Here is an 18,379-nt window from a genome sequence, read left to right as displayed (position 1 = left end):
TTTCAAACCTACTACCCTATCTGCCCCTCCCTTCAACTCATCCGGCCTTTCGAGATGTTCCTGCCTTGTCTGCTTTCTTTTCTGATAATTTTCTCCCCTGTCTTACTAAGCAGCAGCTGTTGAACCTGCAGATATTTCAGAAGAGATTATTTCTGCAATTAAGCGACACAAGGCATCTGCGACCCCTGGCCTGAAGGGGTTCACACCCCAATACTCTAAAATATTTTCCACCGTTCTTACCCCTTTCCTGCGGACATTCTTTAATAACCTATTCGAGGGTGCATCTTTTGACCCATTGACTTCCTTGGATAGTATAGTTGTATTCCGAAACCAGGCCGCGATAAGGAATTAGTTACCAATTACATGCCCAATCGCATTATTAAATGTAGATATCAAAATATATGCAAAAATTTTAGAATGCAGACTGGGCCCCTTACTTTCTACACTGGTCCATCCTGACCAAGTTGGTTTTACAGCCGGTCGGCAAGCATTTGACAACACCCGACGGACAATGGATTTCATTCACACAATTCATCAATGGAAATTACTGGTACTCGGGTTGGGTGCTGAAAAAGCATTTGACCGGATCCAATGGCCTTTTATGTTTCGAACCCTTCAATCGATTGGGATTTCCGATAGGTTTCTCCATGGAGTGTTGGCTTTGTATACGAGCCCCAGAGCATGTGTACTAGCCAACGTAGTAGCATCCACCCCATTCCCAATCACCAACAGAACACAACAGGGATGTCCCCTTTCCCCCCTTATCTTTGCCCTTACCATAGAGCCCCTTGGAATACCCCAAGATAAAGACGGCAACTCGCTATCAAAACAAACTTTCTAGCCATGTGGTCTTGGTGACTTGATGTCGCATTGCCACTGTCTGGAAATCAACTGAGGCACCGAATATAAGTGAAATCATAGCTAAAGTACAGTATGTCCATTTTATGGAATTTATTACTAGAATATTGAAAGGCTCCTCTAAAAAGTTCTCAAAGGTCTGGGAACCATGGACCTCTTATTTTGGAGCTCCTCCTACATTCTCCTGACTTCCATATGGCTTGACTTTTCAACATACGGGCTCCCTTCTCATTCTCAACCGTTGGTGTATTACTATAGTTTTGTCTAGTCAGGTTGGCCGCCTTGACCCTCTCCTCCTCCCCTCTTGTTTCATTCTTCTTCTTTCTCTTTACTCTCTTCTTTTTCCCTTTGATTTCTTTTTTCCTCCCAATAGAAAAAACCTGAATGAGACTGTCTAATTTGCTCATTGACATGTTTTTACATTTTTTCATTTATTACTATGTACATTTGCCAATTTATTCATTATGTATTTTTGTGACATAGTGTGATAATATTGTCAGACCTTCTCGTATGTCTTTTCTGTAATATATCTCTCATTCTATTAATAAATTATGTTTAAAAAAGAAAAAGAAGGAAGCAGCACAGAAGAAGTCATGGAGGTGGGAGTGAGACACTGTAATCAGAGTAGAGTAGTGGTGTAGGTCAGGGGGTGAAAGGGAGTGTGACAATGTTAACGGCCCCATACACTACAACGATATGTTTGACCGTGAAGTCAGATGGAATTTCCCTTGTGCTCCCCCGGGAGCTTCCCGGGAGTGATTCCATCCGATCTTGTACTTTGGTGTAATTTTTGCATAAGCTATATCTCATGCGATTTATGACAGTGTGGTATAGGGTTCCGACAGTCGGGATCCTGACAGTCATTAGCCCAACGTCGGGATCCCGACTGCCCGGACTCAGACAGCATGGTGAGCGCAACAAAGCCCCTTGCGGGCTCGCTATGCTCGCCACGCTGTGGGCACGGAGGCTCGCTACACTCGCCACCTATTCTCACTCTATGGGGGTCGTGGACCCCCACAAGAGAAAATAGCGGGTGGCGGTCGGGCACCTGTCTGTCGGCGTTTTGACAGTCAGGATCCCGACGTCGGGTAAATGACTGTCGGGATCCCGACTATCTGGACCGCGTCTGGCACCCGATTTATCAAGCCAAGATAAAACGTATGCAATATATCTTATGGTATACAATTATACCATACAATATATCTGAAGGGCTGGATTAGGGGCTAGGGGGACTGGAAACATGAGTCAAACGTCTTGCGATAAATTTCATGCACAAAAACCCTACATTTTCCATCTGATTCCATGCGATTCCAATCAATGGGATCCCCATGTCGGGCAGTCATCTGGCATCCCTTATTAAGAGATGTATGTTGGTCATGGCTTTTCAATTTAGGGTGTTAGTCTGATGGTTATCACATCCGGGGGGGGGAGTGGTCTCATCCTAAATTCCTGTAATTGTTTCTGGATGGTTTTCGGGTTTGTTTGTTTCTCCTGAATATCACAGAATACAGCTACTGTTTGAACTTAGTCCCGGATCCCCCATAGTTCAGGATAAAGGTTTTCTATCTGATAAAATCACATCTGAGCAGGGAAATAGGAACAGCACTGGCTTATAACAAAGCTATTTCATCATTCATGTCATTGCAAGACTACTGATAAATATATATGTAGCAAACTCTTCTTGGGGGAACTAAGCCAACAGTTTATTGTAGGCATTCATTATAATATACAGACCATTACTTTGAAAACAATACCCTATACCAGGGGTCTTCAACCCATGGCCCGCGGGCCACGAGTGGCCCGCGGAGCTGATCTCAGTGGCCCCCTGCCCGCCAGCCCGCCATGCACAAGATTTTTTTTTTTAAAGTAAAAGAAAATGCTGCCGAGGGAGGCAGTGTAATGGAGTCCCCTTGGGTGCCGCCTACCCGATTTCCATTGGCTGCAGGCAGGGCAGAGGAGTGGATCCAGCGCGGCTGAGGGAGGAGGAGGCACGTCTGGTCACGAGCTGGGGAGTTGGTACCCGGCGAAGCTGCGGGAGGAGGAGACGCAGCTGGCGGGAGCAGGGGACCCGGCACTGGAACTGCAGGAGGAGGAGGCACAGCTGGCGGAGGGGACCCGGCGAAACTGCAGGAGGAGGCATGGATGGAAGCTGGTGACCCGTCAAAGCTGCAGGATGAGGAGGTACATCTGGCGGGAGCAGGGGACCTGGCAAAGCTGCAGGCATTACTGGGGGCATAGTGTGTGGGGCATTACTGGGGGCACTGTGTGTGGGGGCACTGCTGGGGCATTGTGTGAGGGGCACTGCTGGGGCATTGTGTGAGGGGCACTGCTGGAGCATTGTGTGAGGGGCACTGCTGGGGCATTGTGTGTGAGGGGCACTGCTGGGGAATTGTGTGTGAGGGGCACTGCTGGGGCATTGTGTGTGAGGGGCACTGCTGGGGCATTGTGTGTGAGGGGCACTGCTGGGGCATTGTGTGTGAGGGGCACTGCTGGGGCATTGTGTGTGAGGGGCACTGCTGGGGCATTGTGTGTGAGGGGCACTGCTGGGGCATTGTGTGAGGGGCACTGCTGGGGCATTGTGTGTGAGGGGCACTGCTGGGGAATTGTGTGTGAGGGGCACTGCTGGGGCATTGTGTGTGAGGGGCACTGCTGGGGCATTGTGTGTGAGGGGCACTGCTGGGGCATTGTGTGTGAGGGGCACTGCTGGGGCATTGTGTGTGAGGGGCACTGCTGGGGCATTGTGTGAGGGGCACTGCTGGGGCATTGTGTGAGGGGCACTGCTGGAGCATTGTGTGAGGGGCACTGCTGGGGCATTAGGTGAGGGGCACTGCTGGGGCATCATATGTATAAGCAGGAGTACTGCTGGCATTATGGTCTGTGGCATAATGGGCATCAGTGTGGGGCATAATGTGCAATGGGCATAATTTTGTGTGGATTAATGTGTAATGGGCATCACGGTGCGGCATAATGTGTAATGGGCATTATGGTGTATGACATAATGTACAACAGGTATTACGGTGTGTGGCATAATGTCTAATGGACACTATGGTGTGATGCACAATGTGTAATGAGCATTACGGATAAACAGTGTAACAGTGTATATTGATTTAAGTAGCCTTTCATTGTTTGGGTTTGATCTGTGAGGCATACTACAGGTCGGGTATCCCGTATCCGGGCATCCCGTATCCGAATTATTCCAAAAACCGTGTTTTTTTGGAATAATTCCAATTTTTTTTTTTCCCTCCCTAACCCTCTTTTAATACTTACCAAGTCCTCCGGCGTCCACGGCAGGCCTTCAGCATCCTCTCCGGCGTCTCCAGCGGTCCCAGGAGTGCTTTGCGCGAGTGCGCGCCGGTGACGTCACCGGCGCGCCTGGGAACTTGCGCAAAGCACTCCTGGGACCGCTGGAGACACCGGAGATGGTGCTGGTGGCCTGCTGTGGACGCCGGAGGACTCCATGGACGCCGTGGGACCATCGGGGACCCACCAGGGGCAGGTAAGTATGACAAAAAAAAATTATTCCAAAAACCGGAATATTCCCTTATCTGGAATGCTCGTGGTCCCGAGCATTTCGGATAAGGGATACTCAACCTGTATTTCACTGTGTGGGCCTTCATGTTTATATGTCATTGTGCAGCCTTCAGTCAACTTAAGCGTGTGAGGACAACGACCATTCCTGCGGTAACCAATGTCTGGTCATGCAGGTTGCAAAAGAGGTGTCAGGTAATTGTTTTCCTGCTAGTTCGCACTCATTATAATTAGACCACGCCCCTTATAATTAGGTCACACCCGTTTTTGGGAGCGCGTCCACGGCGCGTGCAATTTATTCAATATCAAATTATATATGGGGGGGGCACATATTTTACTGTTTGCACTGGAACCCAAATTGGCTGCTGATAACTATTAGGGTGTGTGTGTGTGGTTATGTGCTGAGTATGGGCGGCTGTGCCAACTATCTATGAAGGACTGTGCTGACGTTATAGGGGAGCTGTGATTCTATGGGCCTGTCCGAATTTCCGTAGGCGATTTTAGTGGCCCTCGGGCTTCAATGGATTTTTTTAGGTGGCCCACGCTGTCTTAAAGGTTGAAGACCCCTGCCCTATACAGAACCTGACAACCCTACATACTGTAGATAGCTGTAACCGCCTGCTACACGTGGGCTGTTCAGGAATTCCTGTGATTATGCCCTTATTTTAAAGTGGCAATCCTATGGCAGGCAAAACTGACATGATTTTGCCTTTTAAATGATTGACGCTTTAAAAAGACTCCCAGGAATTCCCGGACAGCCTGTATCTCGCAGGATATTACATGTTGATGTGTATAAATAAGAGACATTTATGTATCTGTGGTACTGTAGCTACATAATTATATTTTATCTTTCTCCTACTACAATTACAACAAACATCTTTCACTTGTAATATGTAAGCACACTTTTACCTGGTGCTGTGCAGGAAATCTAAGAGGGGGGAGGGGGGGCGGGGGGGGGGGGTTAGGACAGTGGCATAACAGGGGATGTAGGGAGGGCAGACAGCACCCGGTGTCACCCACCATGGGGTGACTTCCAAAGCTATTTCCTGATCTGTGGCAGGAGCCGGGTTATGACCTATTCGTAATACAAATGCATATGACTGACATGGCTGTCGTATGCCATTTACGAATTCGTATTCTGGAGGAAAATATACTAATCAGTCGTATTTGACTGATTCATATTTTCCAATGGTGTATGGATTTGTATCGGCATCAGTAAAAATAAATAAATAAATAATAAAAAAAAACGGCATGGGGTCCCTTCCCCCACAGCCGTAACTAGCCATAGGCTCAAAGAGCCGGTCCTGGTTTTAATAAATCAGGGAAAAATCCCCAAAAGGCCCAAGGGCCGGTCCTGGTTCCAAAAGTACGGGGGACAAAATTACTAGGGGTCCCCCATATTTTAAGAACCAGCCCCAGGCCCAACCAGCCAGCAGGGTAATGTCACAGTCAGGGGACACTTATTATATAAGGTCCCGTGGCCAAAACATTACCCCTGACCAGTCAGTCTGGGCAGGGGTCCTGGGGGAGTGGGGACCCCCCAATTAAGGCCCCACTCCAGGACTTACCTGGTCAGGCTGAAGCCCAGGGCTGTCCCCGGAGCCCTTGTACGGTGGGCATCGGGTTGATAAGTTGTGTAAAACATAGATTAAAACTATTGTATATTGCTGTGGAACTATGAACTATTAACTATATAACATATAGTTAAATAAACACACTGACACACAAGAAAAATAAAACTTTATTACATACATAGCCCACTCATACTGATACTTACCTATGTTGAGCCTGTAGGTAGCCCTCCGTCCGTCCATCGGTGCATCCTGAAGAAATCCTTTGGGTACCTGTGGAAGGAAATAATACTTACAAGGGTCCTCCGGTGTAGATCCGGTCCTCTTCTGCACATGTAGGCATCCACGGTCTTGGCAAAACAAAAAAACACAAACACCCGACTCCAGCGGACTGTGAGAAGGAGACGCAGGATGTGTGTTTACATCCTGCGGCTCCTCCTCCTGATTGCTGCTATTTGTCGCCTACTGGCCAATCAGGAGCCGCTAGGCAATTTGGAATAACCATTCTTTTGCTGTATCAGCCAGATCTCCACACACAGCTATATGCGTATATACATTAGATGGAATTGCTGGCTACTTGGAGATCGCAGCTATCCCAGACCTAGTGAAGACCATGACCTCTCCCCCCATCCATCAATATAATGATGATTGATTATAACTTGTCCGTGCGTGCTGTTATAGAGCGCCCATAACAACTTACAGTGCAGAAGAAGGGGTAATATACATTAGACAATAGAATCACAATGTTATTCAATTACCTGCGGTCCCGTACTGCAGGAAATTATTCCTATTCAATTAGCCCCATAAGCCAGCAGCATCAGGATTTTTGGTACTTATGTATTATCTGGGCTCCCATGTTAAATGCACCCCATTTTTTCATACCCCTACTATCCAACTACGCATGGAGTTGATTTTATATAGTGTGGCGAGCGCAGCGAGCCACCGTGCCCGAAGCATGGCGAGCACATCGAGCCCCGCGAGGGGACGCGGTCTCATAAGAAAAACGGGAGCCCAGATATTACATAAGTACCGGATTTTTTTTTGCAATAGAATCTGGCTGGCACAGGAAAGTTCCCGATTCCTTGGATTCCTTGGTTCCCGATTCCTCGGGTCATAAATGCTTGGTTGCCCCACTTAAGGGGCCGAGAGCACACTTTCACACTAAATATATATTTAATCTTGTAATCTTCGAAAGATTACAAGAGAGACTCCAGATGTCAACAATATTAATGGGGGGGGGGGGGTGCATTCTAAATAACAGTCCCTCTTTTCTTCTCTACATAATGGGTTATCGGGTCAAACTGACCTTTTAATGCTGGTATCTGAGAACTTGTCTTAGATTTCATGCATTATTGCCTTAAGTCCATCAGCTCCAAGCACTATAAAAGCACAAAAGCATTCTTAAGGTCCAAACACACTGGGCGACTATGCCCAGCGTGTATGGACAGCGATGATAGCATTAATCGCTGGGAGGAAAGCTACTCGGTGCAAACACGCTGAGCGGCTTTTCCACTGTCTGGCGCCAACGGCGGGGGGAGGACGGCTTTGCATAGCGGAGCGCTATGCAGAGCCGTCCTCAAAGCCGCTCATCTGCTGGTATTACCAGCAGAACGGCTTTCCCGGTGAGAGTTCAGCACGCTCACCGCTCATCGTCGGGGCATACACACTGGGCGGCTTTCCCCCTGCCCGGCGCCGGGGAGAGGACGGATTTGCATAGTGCAGAGCTATGCAGAGCCGTCCTCAAAGCTGCTCATCTGCTGGTATTACCAGCAGAACGGCTTTCAAGGTGATAATGCGGGAGTGTGCAGCAGCGCTCACCGCTCATTGTCGGGGCATACACACTGGGCGGCTTTCCCCCTGCCCGGCGCCGGGGAGAGGACGGATTTGCCAGTGTCATCCTTACCAACCCCCAGTTTCAGCCCAGGGTTACAATATGCAAATATCCTGTAGTTTCACCCAGATAATGATGACAACTTACACGGGCAGTGCAGTCACACAGGAGCAGCTGGGCACAGACGGAAATCCACAGCCTTTTAGCATATGACATATCTGCAGCTATGATCTGCAGATGGATTGGGCAGCGTGATCCCCATTCACACAGCCTGATCCGTCGTACCTGACATCACAAGTGGGTGGGTGCATTTGCATGCGCCCCGCCCACTGAGCTGTCAATCACCAGCGGCTCCCAGGGTGGCTGTACGGGTAGTCAACAGGTCAACCATACACACAGCACAATGTTCTGATATCTCTCTAGATATATCGGGCATCGTGTGTGTTGCAGAGCCGACGTGATATATATGTGAACAACGCCGTTCACAGATATATCGCTCGTACACACTAGAGGATGGTGCATCGATATATCGGACAGTGTGTACGCACCCTTAATCAGTGATCCCCAACCCTGGTCCTCAAGTGCCCCAACAGTGCACGTTTTCCAGGTCATCGGCAGGTGCACAGGTGCACTCATTACTCACTGACACATTTTAAAAGATCCATTGGCGGAACTAATAATTTCACCTGTGATTCTTTGAGGAGGCCTGGAAAATGTGCACTGTTGGGGGTACTTGAGGACCAGTGTTGGGAACCACTGCTCTAAATTAACCCCAAGTGCCCCATAACATACCAGTAACCACGAAAAGGGAATTAACAGGCTATTTTCATCTCATGCAGGGAAAATGCTGCTGCTGCTGACAGTTTTATTTTAATCCTGCAATTTGGAGTTGTGTTAGGGAACGGCCCTAAGTTAAATGACGCCCGGTGTAGGTATTGAAAGTTCGTAATGCCAGACATCTGTACTAATGGACACTCTAAAAGTGCACTCAAGTGGTGGTATAAAAATGACAACAGATTAGCATTGGCACAGCCGTGCAATATAAAAACCACACAATGTAATTGCTTGTGCTGGCACTGAGAAAAAGATCGAATAATGTAATTTGCTGTATTTTTAGCCAGATAAAATGATTTTCTACTGTAAGATTCAGTAAAACAGTCACATTGGGGGTTATTCTAGTTCATTCTTTCTGACAAAATCCTTCTTAGATGGACAAAACCATGTGCACAGCGGGTGGGGCAGATGTAACTTGTGCAGAGAGAATTAGATTTGGGTGGGGTTTTACTTCAAAGTGAGATCTATATTGCAGTGTAAAAAAAAAGCAGTCAGTATTTTCCCTGCACAGAAACAAAATAACTCACCCAAATCTAATTCTATCTGCACATGTTACATCTGCCCCCCTGCAGTGCACATGGTTTTGTCCATCTAAGAAGGATTTTGTCAGAAAGAATGAACTAGAATAAACCCCATAATAGTGAAGGAGGTGAGGTCACATTTCTCAGCATCACACGCCTATGCTACTGTATATTGATATTATTTTGTGAATATCCGATAGTACGGTATGTTCCACACTGTGGGTGACAATTAATGAGATGCAAAATGTGATTTGTGCAATTTTTTTTTTTTTTGAGCAAAAAACGTCCGAAAACGCACTTGTCCCCAAATTCGCATATTTAATGAGATGTGAACAACGTCAAATACCTCGGTTTTTGCCGCAAAATCGCACATTCGGAAAGTGCGATTTTTAGTCCCGCCGGAACTCACATCCAGATGTTTTCCCATTGAAAAGTATACAAATTGCCTATTTAATTAGATGCAAATTCGGGAAAATGTGTCTAAAAATCGCCACACATGCAGACCAGGTTCTGACAGGCGAATTGGCCAGAACCCTGCACAGATCATTGAGACCTGTGCATGGTCCTGTCTTAAAAAATGTGTTGTTTTTTTTTGTTTTGTTTTTTAAATGGGGTGGGGTCCCCCTTCCTGAACATAATCAGCCCCGAGCGTGGTTGGCCGATGTGTCTCCATGGAGATGCATCGGCCAAAGACGCTAGCAGCCTCTGTACAGCGCTACAAAAGCTGTTATCTGCGCAAAAGAAAGCCGGCTCACCCCGCTGTCAGTGTGGGGTGAGTTGGCTCTGCAGAAGGGAGCCCAGAGCTGGAACCTGGGTTGGTAAGTATATTGGTGTAAAAGTGAGGTGTGTGTTTGTGTGTGTAATAAAGTTATGCTTTTCTGTGTGTGTGTCTTTTATATTAACATTCTTTTTACAGGTGGACTACAAGTCCCAGCAGGCCCATTAATGCCCCCCATGCTGGGACTTGTGGTTCTCCAAGTCCCAGCATGCAGACTTTCATGACTAAAAATCGCACATTATCACTTTTTTGCCCGGAATACGCACCTCATTAAATATGCAAATCCACGGTAAAAATGCGATTTTAAAAAGTGCAATAAGGTGCGATTTCAAAAAGATACTAAAAAACGCATTCTATTAAATGTGACCCTGTATCTCCTATAGCTATCGCCTTGCATTACACAAAGGATAAAAGGCATTTATTACAGTGATAATGATTTATCAGTGTAGAAAACCTTTGACCTCACAGTTACATGCTGAAGAACAGAGCTATAAGGACCCATTCAGCTCAGTCACAGAGAGAGGCTGGATTAGCAAAATATGGCTATTAATATAACAGTTTCTCTATTAAGAGTCAATGAGCCAGATGCACTAAGCTTCAAAAGTGATCAAATGGAGAGTGATAAACAACCAACCAATCAGCTCATGTCTGCCATTTTTCAAACACAGGACAATTCAGCGCCTCGCGCATGGCTGCGAATCCTGCAGTGCGCTCGCCGTGATTCACCATTCTCCTAAGATCGCCGCCAGCCCTCTCTATTCAGCTCGTCAGGGGCTCACTGCCCCTAACGGCAAAACTTGTGCAATACGGCGCACACAGGCAGCAAGGGGGGTGGTGGAAGGCAGGTGGACAGCAGCAGGCAGGATGGGGGAGCGGCGGCCGGAGGATCCAGCAGCGGCAGCAGCTGAGCTGAATTACTACAGACCTCCAGCTCCCAAACCCCCTGGCAGAGAGCTGCCACAGCTGCCAACATCCCTGTTACTGGCTGCCTGTGAGCTAATGTCCCCCGCATCCGCCCCCAAAGCTGCTCAGCTGGCTGCAGGCACAGCGGTTCGCTGGGAAAAAATACAAAAAAACTGACTTGTAGACACCAAAAGAATAACTAAAAAACATTTTTTTAATAAGTACACATTTCAGTTCACCTAAAAAAAGATGTCAAAAGCAGAACGGAGAACTACACCAAAAAAAAAAGTGAACACAGTTCTCCATTTTGGCATTAAATACACTTTCCGCAAACTGTGCCGATTGAAAACCAAAAGCGAATAGCAGCAACTATGAAACAGCGAATTGGCCAGCATTCACTGTTCGCTTCCGGCGAACAGTGATCATTGAATACAGCGAACATCATTTTGGGAGAAAAAAATTGCCGATTCGCCAAAAAGCAGCCCTGTTCACCCAAAAAAAAAAAAATGGTGAATCAAGAGCATTGAATACTGTTCACAGTCTGAGACATGGAAGCTAGGAGCTGATTGGCTGGCTGTTTATCACTTTTGAAGCTTAGTGCATTTGACCCAAAATGTCTACTGCGTAGTGTCGACCATGCAATAGCCATGCGGTAGTAATGTTATTTAATGCATTGCAACCATGCTGGTACTATAACTTTAAATATAATGCATAATGTTTAAAATTATAATGCCGCGCATGCTTACAATGTGGGAGATTATTTTACTACTATGTCGGCATTGTGCAATACACTGTCAACATTTGACAATTACAGATACCTGAGAATAGGAGTAAGAAAATGATATTATATATTTATATATACAATCTATGTTGAAAATAAAATCATAACATTGAAATATAACAAGCTCTAGCATATCATGGATAAAGCAAGATGAAAAGGAAATACAGTGGGGCCCGATTCAGGCCTGCTCGTAGAGCAGCAAATTTGGTATATGCAACACTGGGCGGGCCCCAGGGAATGCAGGCGTCCCCCTGCCTGCTCAGGGCGGGCGGCTGACGTCACATGACGTCAGTGCCTGCCCCAATTCGGAAAACAATGTGCAGCCGAAAAGTAAAGTCCTGGGCCACCTGTCAGCTGCGAGCAAAGGAAAAGTAATTCTATGCTGAGTAACCATCAAATGATTTTTTCCACTGTGCGGGGCGCTAGTGTACCCCTGTGTAAGGGTACACATCCGCTCGCAACATACCGAGGGGATTCGGGCGGTGGGGTGCATTCGGCAAGGCGTTGTTAACCTGCTTGCTCTGAATATACACACCTTAGCCAGCAGGTCTGAATTACCCCAATGTGTGAATAAATAATTGGTCTATACACAAGGCCACCATCACTTAGATTTCAACTCTGTCCATTCATTTTCTGGCTGTGACAAGTGCCGCAGGAAACCTCCATACATTTGTATTACCTACATTAAGGGGTAAATTTACTAATACTACTTTCAGACCGCAAATGCCGTGTCGCACACAGGATTAGGACACGGGTTCTCATCCCCAGAGCAACACGGCAATGCGGTCTGAAAGTTCCGACACGGCATATTGCCGAGTCGGTGACGTCACAGGGGGCGGAGCTGGGCGGCAGGAGGAGGCAGTACTTGGAGCTGACAGTGCTGCCTGCTCCATACTGTGAACGGGACACGGGTCGCTCGACCCAGGCACCCGTTCACACTGCACTTGACACGGGTCATAGCCGTGTTCAACCCTGGTCATTACCAGGGTTGAACACCCGTGTTGCTCGACCCGGGGTGGCCTTTTCAGACCGCACCTTGACCCGTGTTGGGGCCGCAAGAACACGGCAATAACCCGGGTCTAGAGTGCGGTCTGAAAGCGGTATAAGATACGAGTTCTATTGAAGATGGGATGTTTTCCATAGCAACCATTCAGATTATGGCCCTTATTCTGCTTCACTCGCAAAGGCACAAAACCATGTGCACTGCAGGTGGGGCAGATGTAACTTGTGCAGAGAGATTTAGATGTGGGTGAGTTATTTTGTTTCTGTGCAGGGAAAATACTGGCTGCGTTAGTTTTAGTCAAAAGGCAATGTGTACTGGACAGGACACATAAATTGTGTTCAAATCCCTCCTGCGAGCTAAAATAGAGGGTGAAAAACAACGTTCCTGTCTCACGGGGAACGTTCCTCTTCTCCGCCTTAAGTGATCATACACAATATTCCACTGTGTGCACGTATCTGGATCTCTCAAACAGATCAGGTAGATCAGGCCCTTCACCAAGCTTTATTACTTGAAGGAGAAAAAGGTACCATACACCCCGTAAATGGGATTGGCGTCTCCTCTTCTCCGGACAGATACATTCCCCATCTCACTGTTCAGGATGCTCGCAATCAATGAGATTGAGAACGTATCTATTTTTTTTTTTTACAAATTACTTTGGCACTGAAAGGGTTAAATGGTTTGGGTTTGGGTTAAATGGTTTGATGCAGTTGTTCATAAAATCTGCTCCAAAATCGAAAAATTAAAAATAAATAAAAGCACCCATTTGCACATTATTTTAGCAATAAACATAGTTAATAAATCTGCCCCTACGCTGTAATTCAGTTACATCCTTATTAATTAAAAATGATACAAATTACACACCCGATTCTTATACCTCCCAACTTTGATGGTCCCTGAAGAGGGACACAGGCGCGCTTTACAGGGGGGGGGCCTATCCATTTCGACACTGTGGGGGCATGGCCCAGAGGCTCTGTGAGCCTTTATACATGCCCCCAGCCCCCTGGCTGCAGGAATAGATGCTGTGCACATGCGTACAGCGTTTATTCACTGCTGCTCAGCAGCTGATAGTGGGACTTCCACCAGCCCATCCCCTCCCGTCGCGGGACAATGCCGGACGCGGGAAGACCGGGACGTTCCCACGTTAAACGGGAATGTTGGGAGGTATGTATTCTGAACAGTTTTCCCCTCCAATTCTGTATCTGTTTCAGCCTTGTCACAGCAGTGACTATTTTATAAGATTGATATAACACTCAGGGGCGTAACTAACTATTTCGCGCCCCCCGCCGCACGTTTTTTCGGCGCCCCCCCCCCCTCACACACACCTAACCTACCCCCCCACACACACACCTAACCTGCCCCCCCCCCCCCCTTCTTACCCGTACCTGTCCTGCTCTCTGTCGGGACCTGCCTGACGTCACGGTCCCGGCCGGCTCCTGCTGCTACAATGAAAACTGACTCTTAGAAAATGGCTGCCCCATACTGCAGACAGAAAACTGTCTGCAGTATGGGGGCAGCCATTTTCTAATTGTCAGTTTTCATTGCAGCAGGAGCCGGCCGGGACCGTGACGTCAGGCAGGTCCTGGCAGAGAGCCGGGCGAGACGCACACCACGGGTTACTATAGCCCCGCAGCCCCCTCCCCCCCCCCCCCCGGCGGCGCCCCCAATTTCTCTGCGCCCTCCCGCCACCGCGGGGGCTGCGGAGCTATAGTTACGCCACTGATAACACTCTTGGTTGGGTGTGCAGTCGGGCTCTGATATAAACCCGTCTTAAGGAGGTCATTCTGGTTCAGACATAATGCTGCAAAATTCACAGCTTTGCATGTGCTTTAAACCCCGCCCACACAAGTGCCGCCCCCTCACACTCGCACCCAGAGTTTCCCCAAACATGTGCAAATGGATGTTTAGCATAAACGTCCATTCACAGCTTGCATGCGGGGAGGAAATTATTCGATGGTCGGCAACCATCGGATGATTTCTAAGGTGCACGCAAACACTCTCTGGTGTCTTAGATCTGCGGCTACCTTGTACGGGAAAAGGGGGGGCAGCTGACATCCAGTGACGTCAGCTGCCCGCCCCCGGCAACCGCCTCTTCGCAGAATTACCATGGGTTTCCATGGGCGCAGCCCCACGCCGCCACCCCACTCCCCCAGCCTGCACTGCTAGGTGCAAACGGGATGGCGAATAAGCAATTGACCGTGCCCGCTCGCACCAAGCGTCTGCACATGCGCAGAAGCTAAACATTGCTCCCCCAATTGAACGCGCTGAGGAGCGATCAGATTAGAATGACCTCCTAAGTGTATACCAGTAAATCCTGCGTTTTCCCCTGAATGTTATACAGCTCCAAGCCTATGGGCCAGTTTCTCTAAGCTTCAACATTGATAAAATGGAGTGTGATAAACAGCCAGCCAATCAGCTCCTGTCTGACATTTTTCAAACACAGTCTGTGACATGGCAGGTAGCAGCTGATTGGCTGGCTGTTTATCACTCTCCATTTTATCAATGTTGAAGCTTAGAGAATCTAGCCCTATATGTGGTGCTAGACAGACCCTTTGGATGGGGCATGACATCCCCCTCAACAACCATTTCACTACCAACAATAAACTAGGTTTCAAAAGTGCTGTAGTTAAAAGTGATATTGTGGCTGGTACTTCATCACCGGCCAATCAGCTCCTGACATTTTTTCAAACCTATCCTGGAACTTGAAAGTTAGGAGCTGATTGGCCAGTGATGAATTACCAGCCACTTGATCACTTCACTAAGCTTAAGAAATCTGCCCCATTATATACTATCATAATATCACTTGATAAAGGTTAGTCTTTGGTGCTGATTGGATGGAGTACCATTTATCCAGTCATAACAAGAATATCATTAGGTGTTAGATCTGCCCCTTTAGGCCGTATTCAATAAGGACGGCGAGGGGTTAAACGGCGAGGATCGCCGAAAACAAGTGACCCTCGCTGTTTAACCCCAGCACCGGCAGCACACCATATTCAACATTCCGGGGGAACCCTTGCTTTTAAGAGGACAGCGAGGATTCCCCCAAACAGCGAGGCTCGCGGCTAATGCAGGGACCCCGGGGACTATGTAAAAACCGGACCGGACTAGACTCCGGACCGCCGGACAGGACATCAAAATCTGCAGTCCGGAGCTTATAGGGTCCGGTCCGGGGGGGTGTCCTGTTCGGGGGTGTCTTGTCCGGGGGGTCCCTGTGATAGCTATCATCAGGGACATGGGGAAGGGGAGATTACAGCCTCCCCGTGTGGTCCGGACCGTCCGGTTTTTGCTACATGTCCGGACCATACAGGGAGACTTTATTCTACCCCTCCTCCTCTACCTGGTGACAGGTGTCACAGGCAGAACCCCCAGACAGTACACCCCCGGACAGGACACCCCCCGGACCGGATGCTACAAGCTCCAAAATGCAGAGTTTGATGTCTGGTCCGGCGGTCCGGGAGTTTTGTCCTGGTCCGGTTTTTACCCATACCCGGGACCCCGCTGCATTTAGATCCAGGACCAATTCATATAATTTATGGTCGAAGCAATAGGATGGTGTCTGCCAATCATCAGCAAAATGTGGCCCCTCACCACCTAATTAAACCTAAGGAGGACATACTGTATAAACACAATGTAATACTTTTATTTAATTATTTGATCAATTTCTCAACAAGTAACTTTTGGCACAGGGGTACTCTAAAATGGTGCCTTGGTTCAATAAAGTTTGGGACCCTTGAACCACCACTGCCTTATATAATATAGTAGCTGGAATGAAAAGTTCACAAACTAAAATAATCCAAGGTCATCATTCCACAACCTGCTTGAAATCATCATAATCCCAGTGACAGAAACATAAAACATACACAAATCACGGTAATTAAACTAAAAGTACACACAAAACAATGCTATTTCCAACCATAAGTTCTACAATAACCATAACACACAATATATATATACTGTATATAATAAAAGCAGCAGCTAATAGTAATGTATATATGGGAAAGTCACCTGTTGGCTTTGGGCTCGGTGATGGTCACTGTCACATCCCCCGGGCCATTCCCAGTGCCGGACACTGCTCCATTCTGTGCACTCGCCATGTTCAGCCTGTCTGGGGAGGACAAGAAGAAAGGTTGGGGTGATGGGGCCCTGGTTCCCGGTCACTAGAGGGGAGCGCAGTTGCGCACAGGGTGCAGTTTACGCGCAGAGCTCCCCCGTGCTGCGCCCTATGCTGAGCAGCTGCGCGGCCGGAGTGATGGATCAGAGGAGACAGTGGCAGGGGGCAGATTGGGGAGAGGAGGGCATACGCCCAGCTCCTCCCTGTTATACTATTACACAGTCACACTGGCTGCTGCTGCTGGCAGACTGGTAGCAGAGGGGCGGGTGTCACTGTCCCGGGCTGGAGAGCTGCTATATATAGCTGTTAATGTGTAATACACAGTAGATAAGGAGGATTCATGTTGTGTTTGTCACTACTCCGACTATGGCCAGCTACTTACCGATCTGCCTCATTATGCTGTCTCCCTCTGCTGTCTATAATGCATGACGTCATTATACTCTTCCTCTGTTATGGATGATCTCATTTTGCCCTTTCCTGACATCATTATTCTCTTACTCCAGTGTCTGTGATGACATCATGCATTTATATTCTGTATTCAGGTCCCTTGGAGGATAATGGAAGAGGTGTCTCCAACTCAGTCATTGCAGGCTGTGGATTTGATGAATGATTGTGGCAGCTGTTATGGTCCCTATAGTGTCCTGTATCACATTTGTGTATTTGGATCAATAGTTTAAAGTTTGGATTTTTGTCTAGTAATTGTATTTGTTGTGTGTATTTTGCATATTGTGTTGCAGAAATGTGTATAATGATACGCTAGATGCCTCTAGTTATTACTGGGCTTTGTTGGGGACAATGTTGGAGCGGGGGGGGGGGGGGGTTCACATATTCAGGGGGACACCCTTTCCTAGCCTTGTGCACAGACCCTGATACCTGCATTCCTGTTCCCAGATGTAGACATCTTTTTGGAGATATAGGACCTCATGTTGATCCACAAGCAACACTGTGAAGTTCGCAGCGTTAAGTGTGGATTTCAAGCAGCCCGCCTCCCACCCCACACCCCCTTGCTCGCCGGATTCGCGTAAACATCCAATCACAGCCTTGGGTGCAGGGACCAAATAATGGTCGCCAACCATCAAATGATTTGGAGCGTACACGTAAAGCTAAGACACTCTCAGGTGCGATATATATCGCTCAGCGACCAATTGTTCTGTGTGTACAGAGCTTTATATTGCCCTTTACTGGAGATAAGTGGCCCAGCCCAAACCCTGAATAACAGCCCCATACCATCAGTATTGCAAGTAAGGGGGTACAGCGTGGTACGGAGTACCTGTAAGAAATATGTTGCAGGTACACAGTACCACTTACCCCCTGACCCAATGTCAATTCTATTTTTATTTTAAGTCTACATATAATGCATCCGCAGCCCGCCCACCCAGCGTTATGATTGGTGCTGTATGCAGCTACCGGCTACTGCTGATTTAGCCTGTCACACTGACAGGCATCAGCAGCGCCGACAGCATGAAGAGCAGGCTCCACTATTGTAAGCACAAGCTGCCTGGCTCTCCCCCAAGCAATCATTCCCTGTTTCTGATTCCCTGTCTCCTGATGCCACGCCACTATTTTCATTTAGACACTCCAATAGGCGGATTCAGGGGGGGGGGCACCCGGGCACGTGCCCCCCCCAGTCATTTAATTTTGTAGCTGAGGATCAATGAGCCCA

The 18,379-nt window shown here is 47.9% G+C and overlaps 1 protein-coding gene across 1 annotated transcript in view; it reads right to left on the bottom strand.

The window, feature by feature from the left end:
* LOC146081253 (ATP-dependent translocase ABCB1-like) overlaps nucleotides 1-16,884 on the bottom strand; it is a 106,247-nt gene extending 89,363 nt beyond the window's left edge. The window contains exon 1 of the mRNA XM_083189374.1: nucleotides 16,611-16,884. Coding sequence (XP_083045500.1) covers nucleotides 16,611-16,699 — 89 coding nt within the window. The 5' untranslated portion in view covers nucleotides 16,700-16,884. The remainder of the gene's footprint in view (nucleotides 1-16,610) is intronic.
* Between the last annotated feature and the right edge of the window lie 1,495 nt (nucleotides 16,885-18,379).

This window comes from Crinia signifera, chromosome 5 (assembly GCF_055691185.1).
Source record: "Crinia signifera chromosome 5, ASM5569118v1, whole genome shotgun sequence".
NCBI classification, from domain to species: Eukaryota; Metazoa; Chordata; class Amphibia; order Anura; family Myobatrachidae; genus Crinia; species Crinia signifera.
This window is presented reverse-complemented; position numbering and strand designations above follow the sequence as displayed.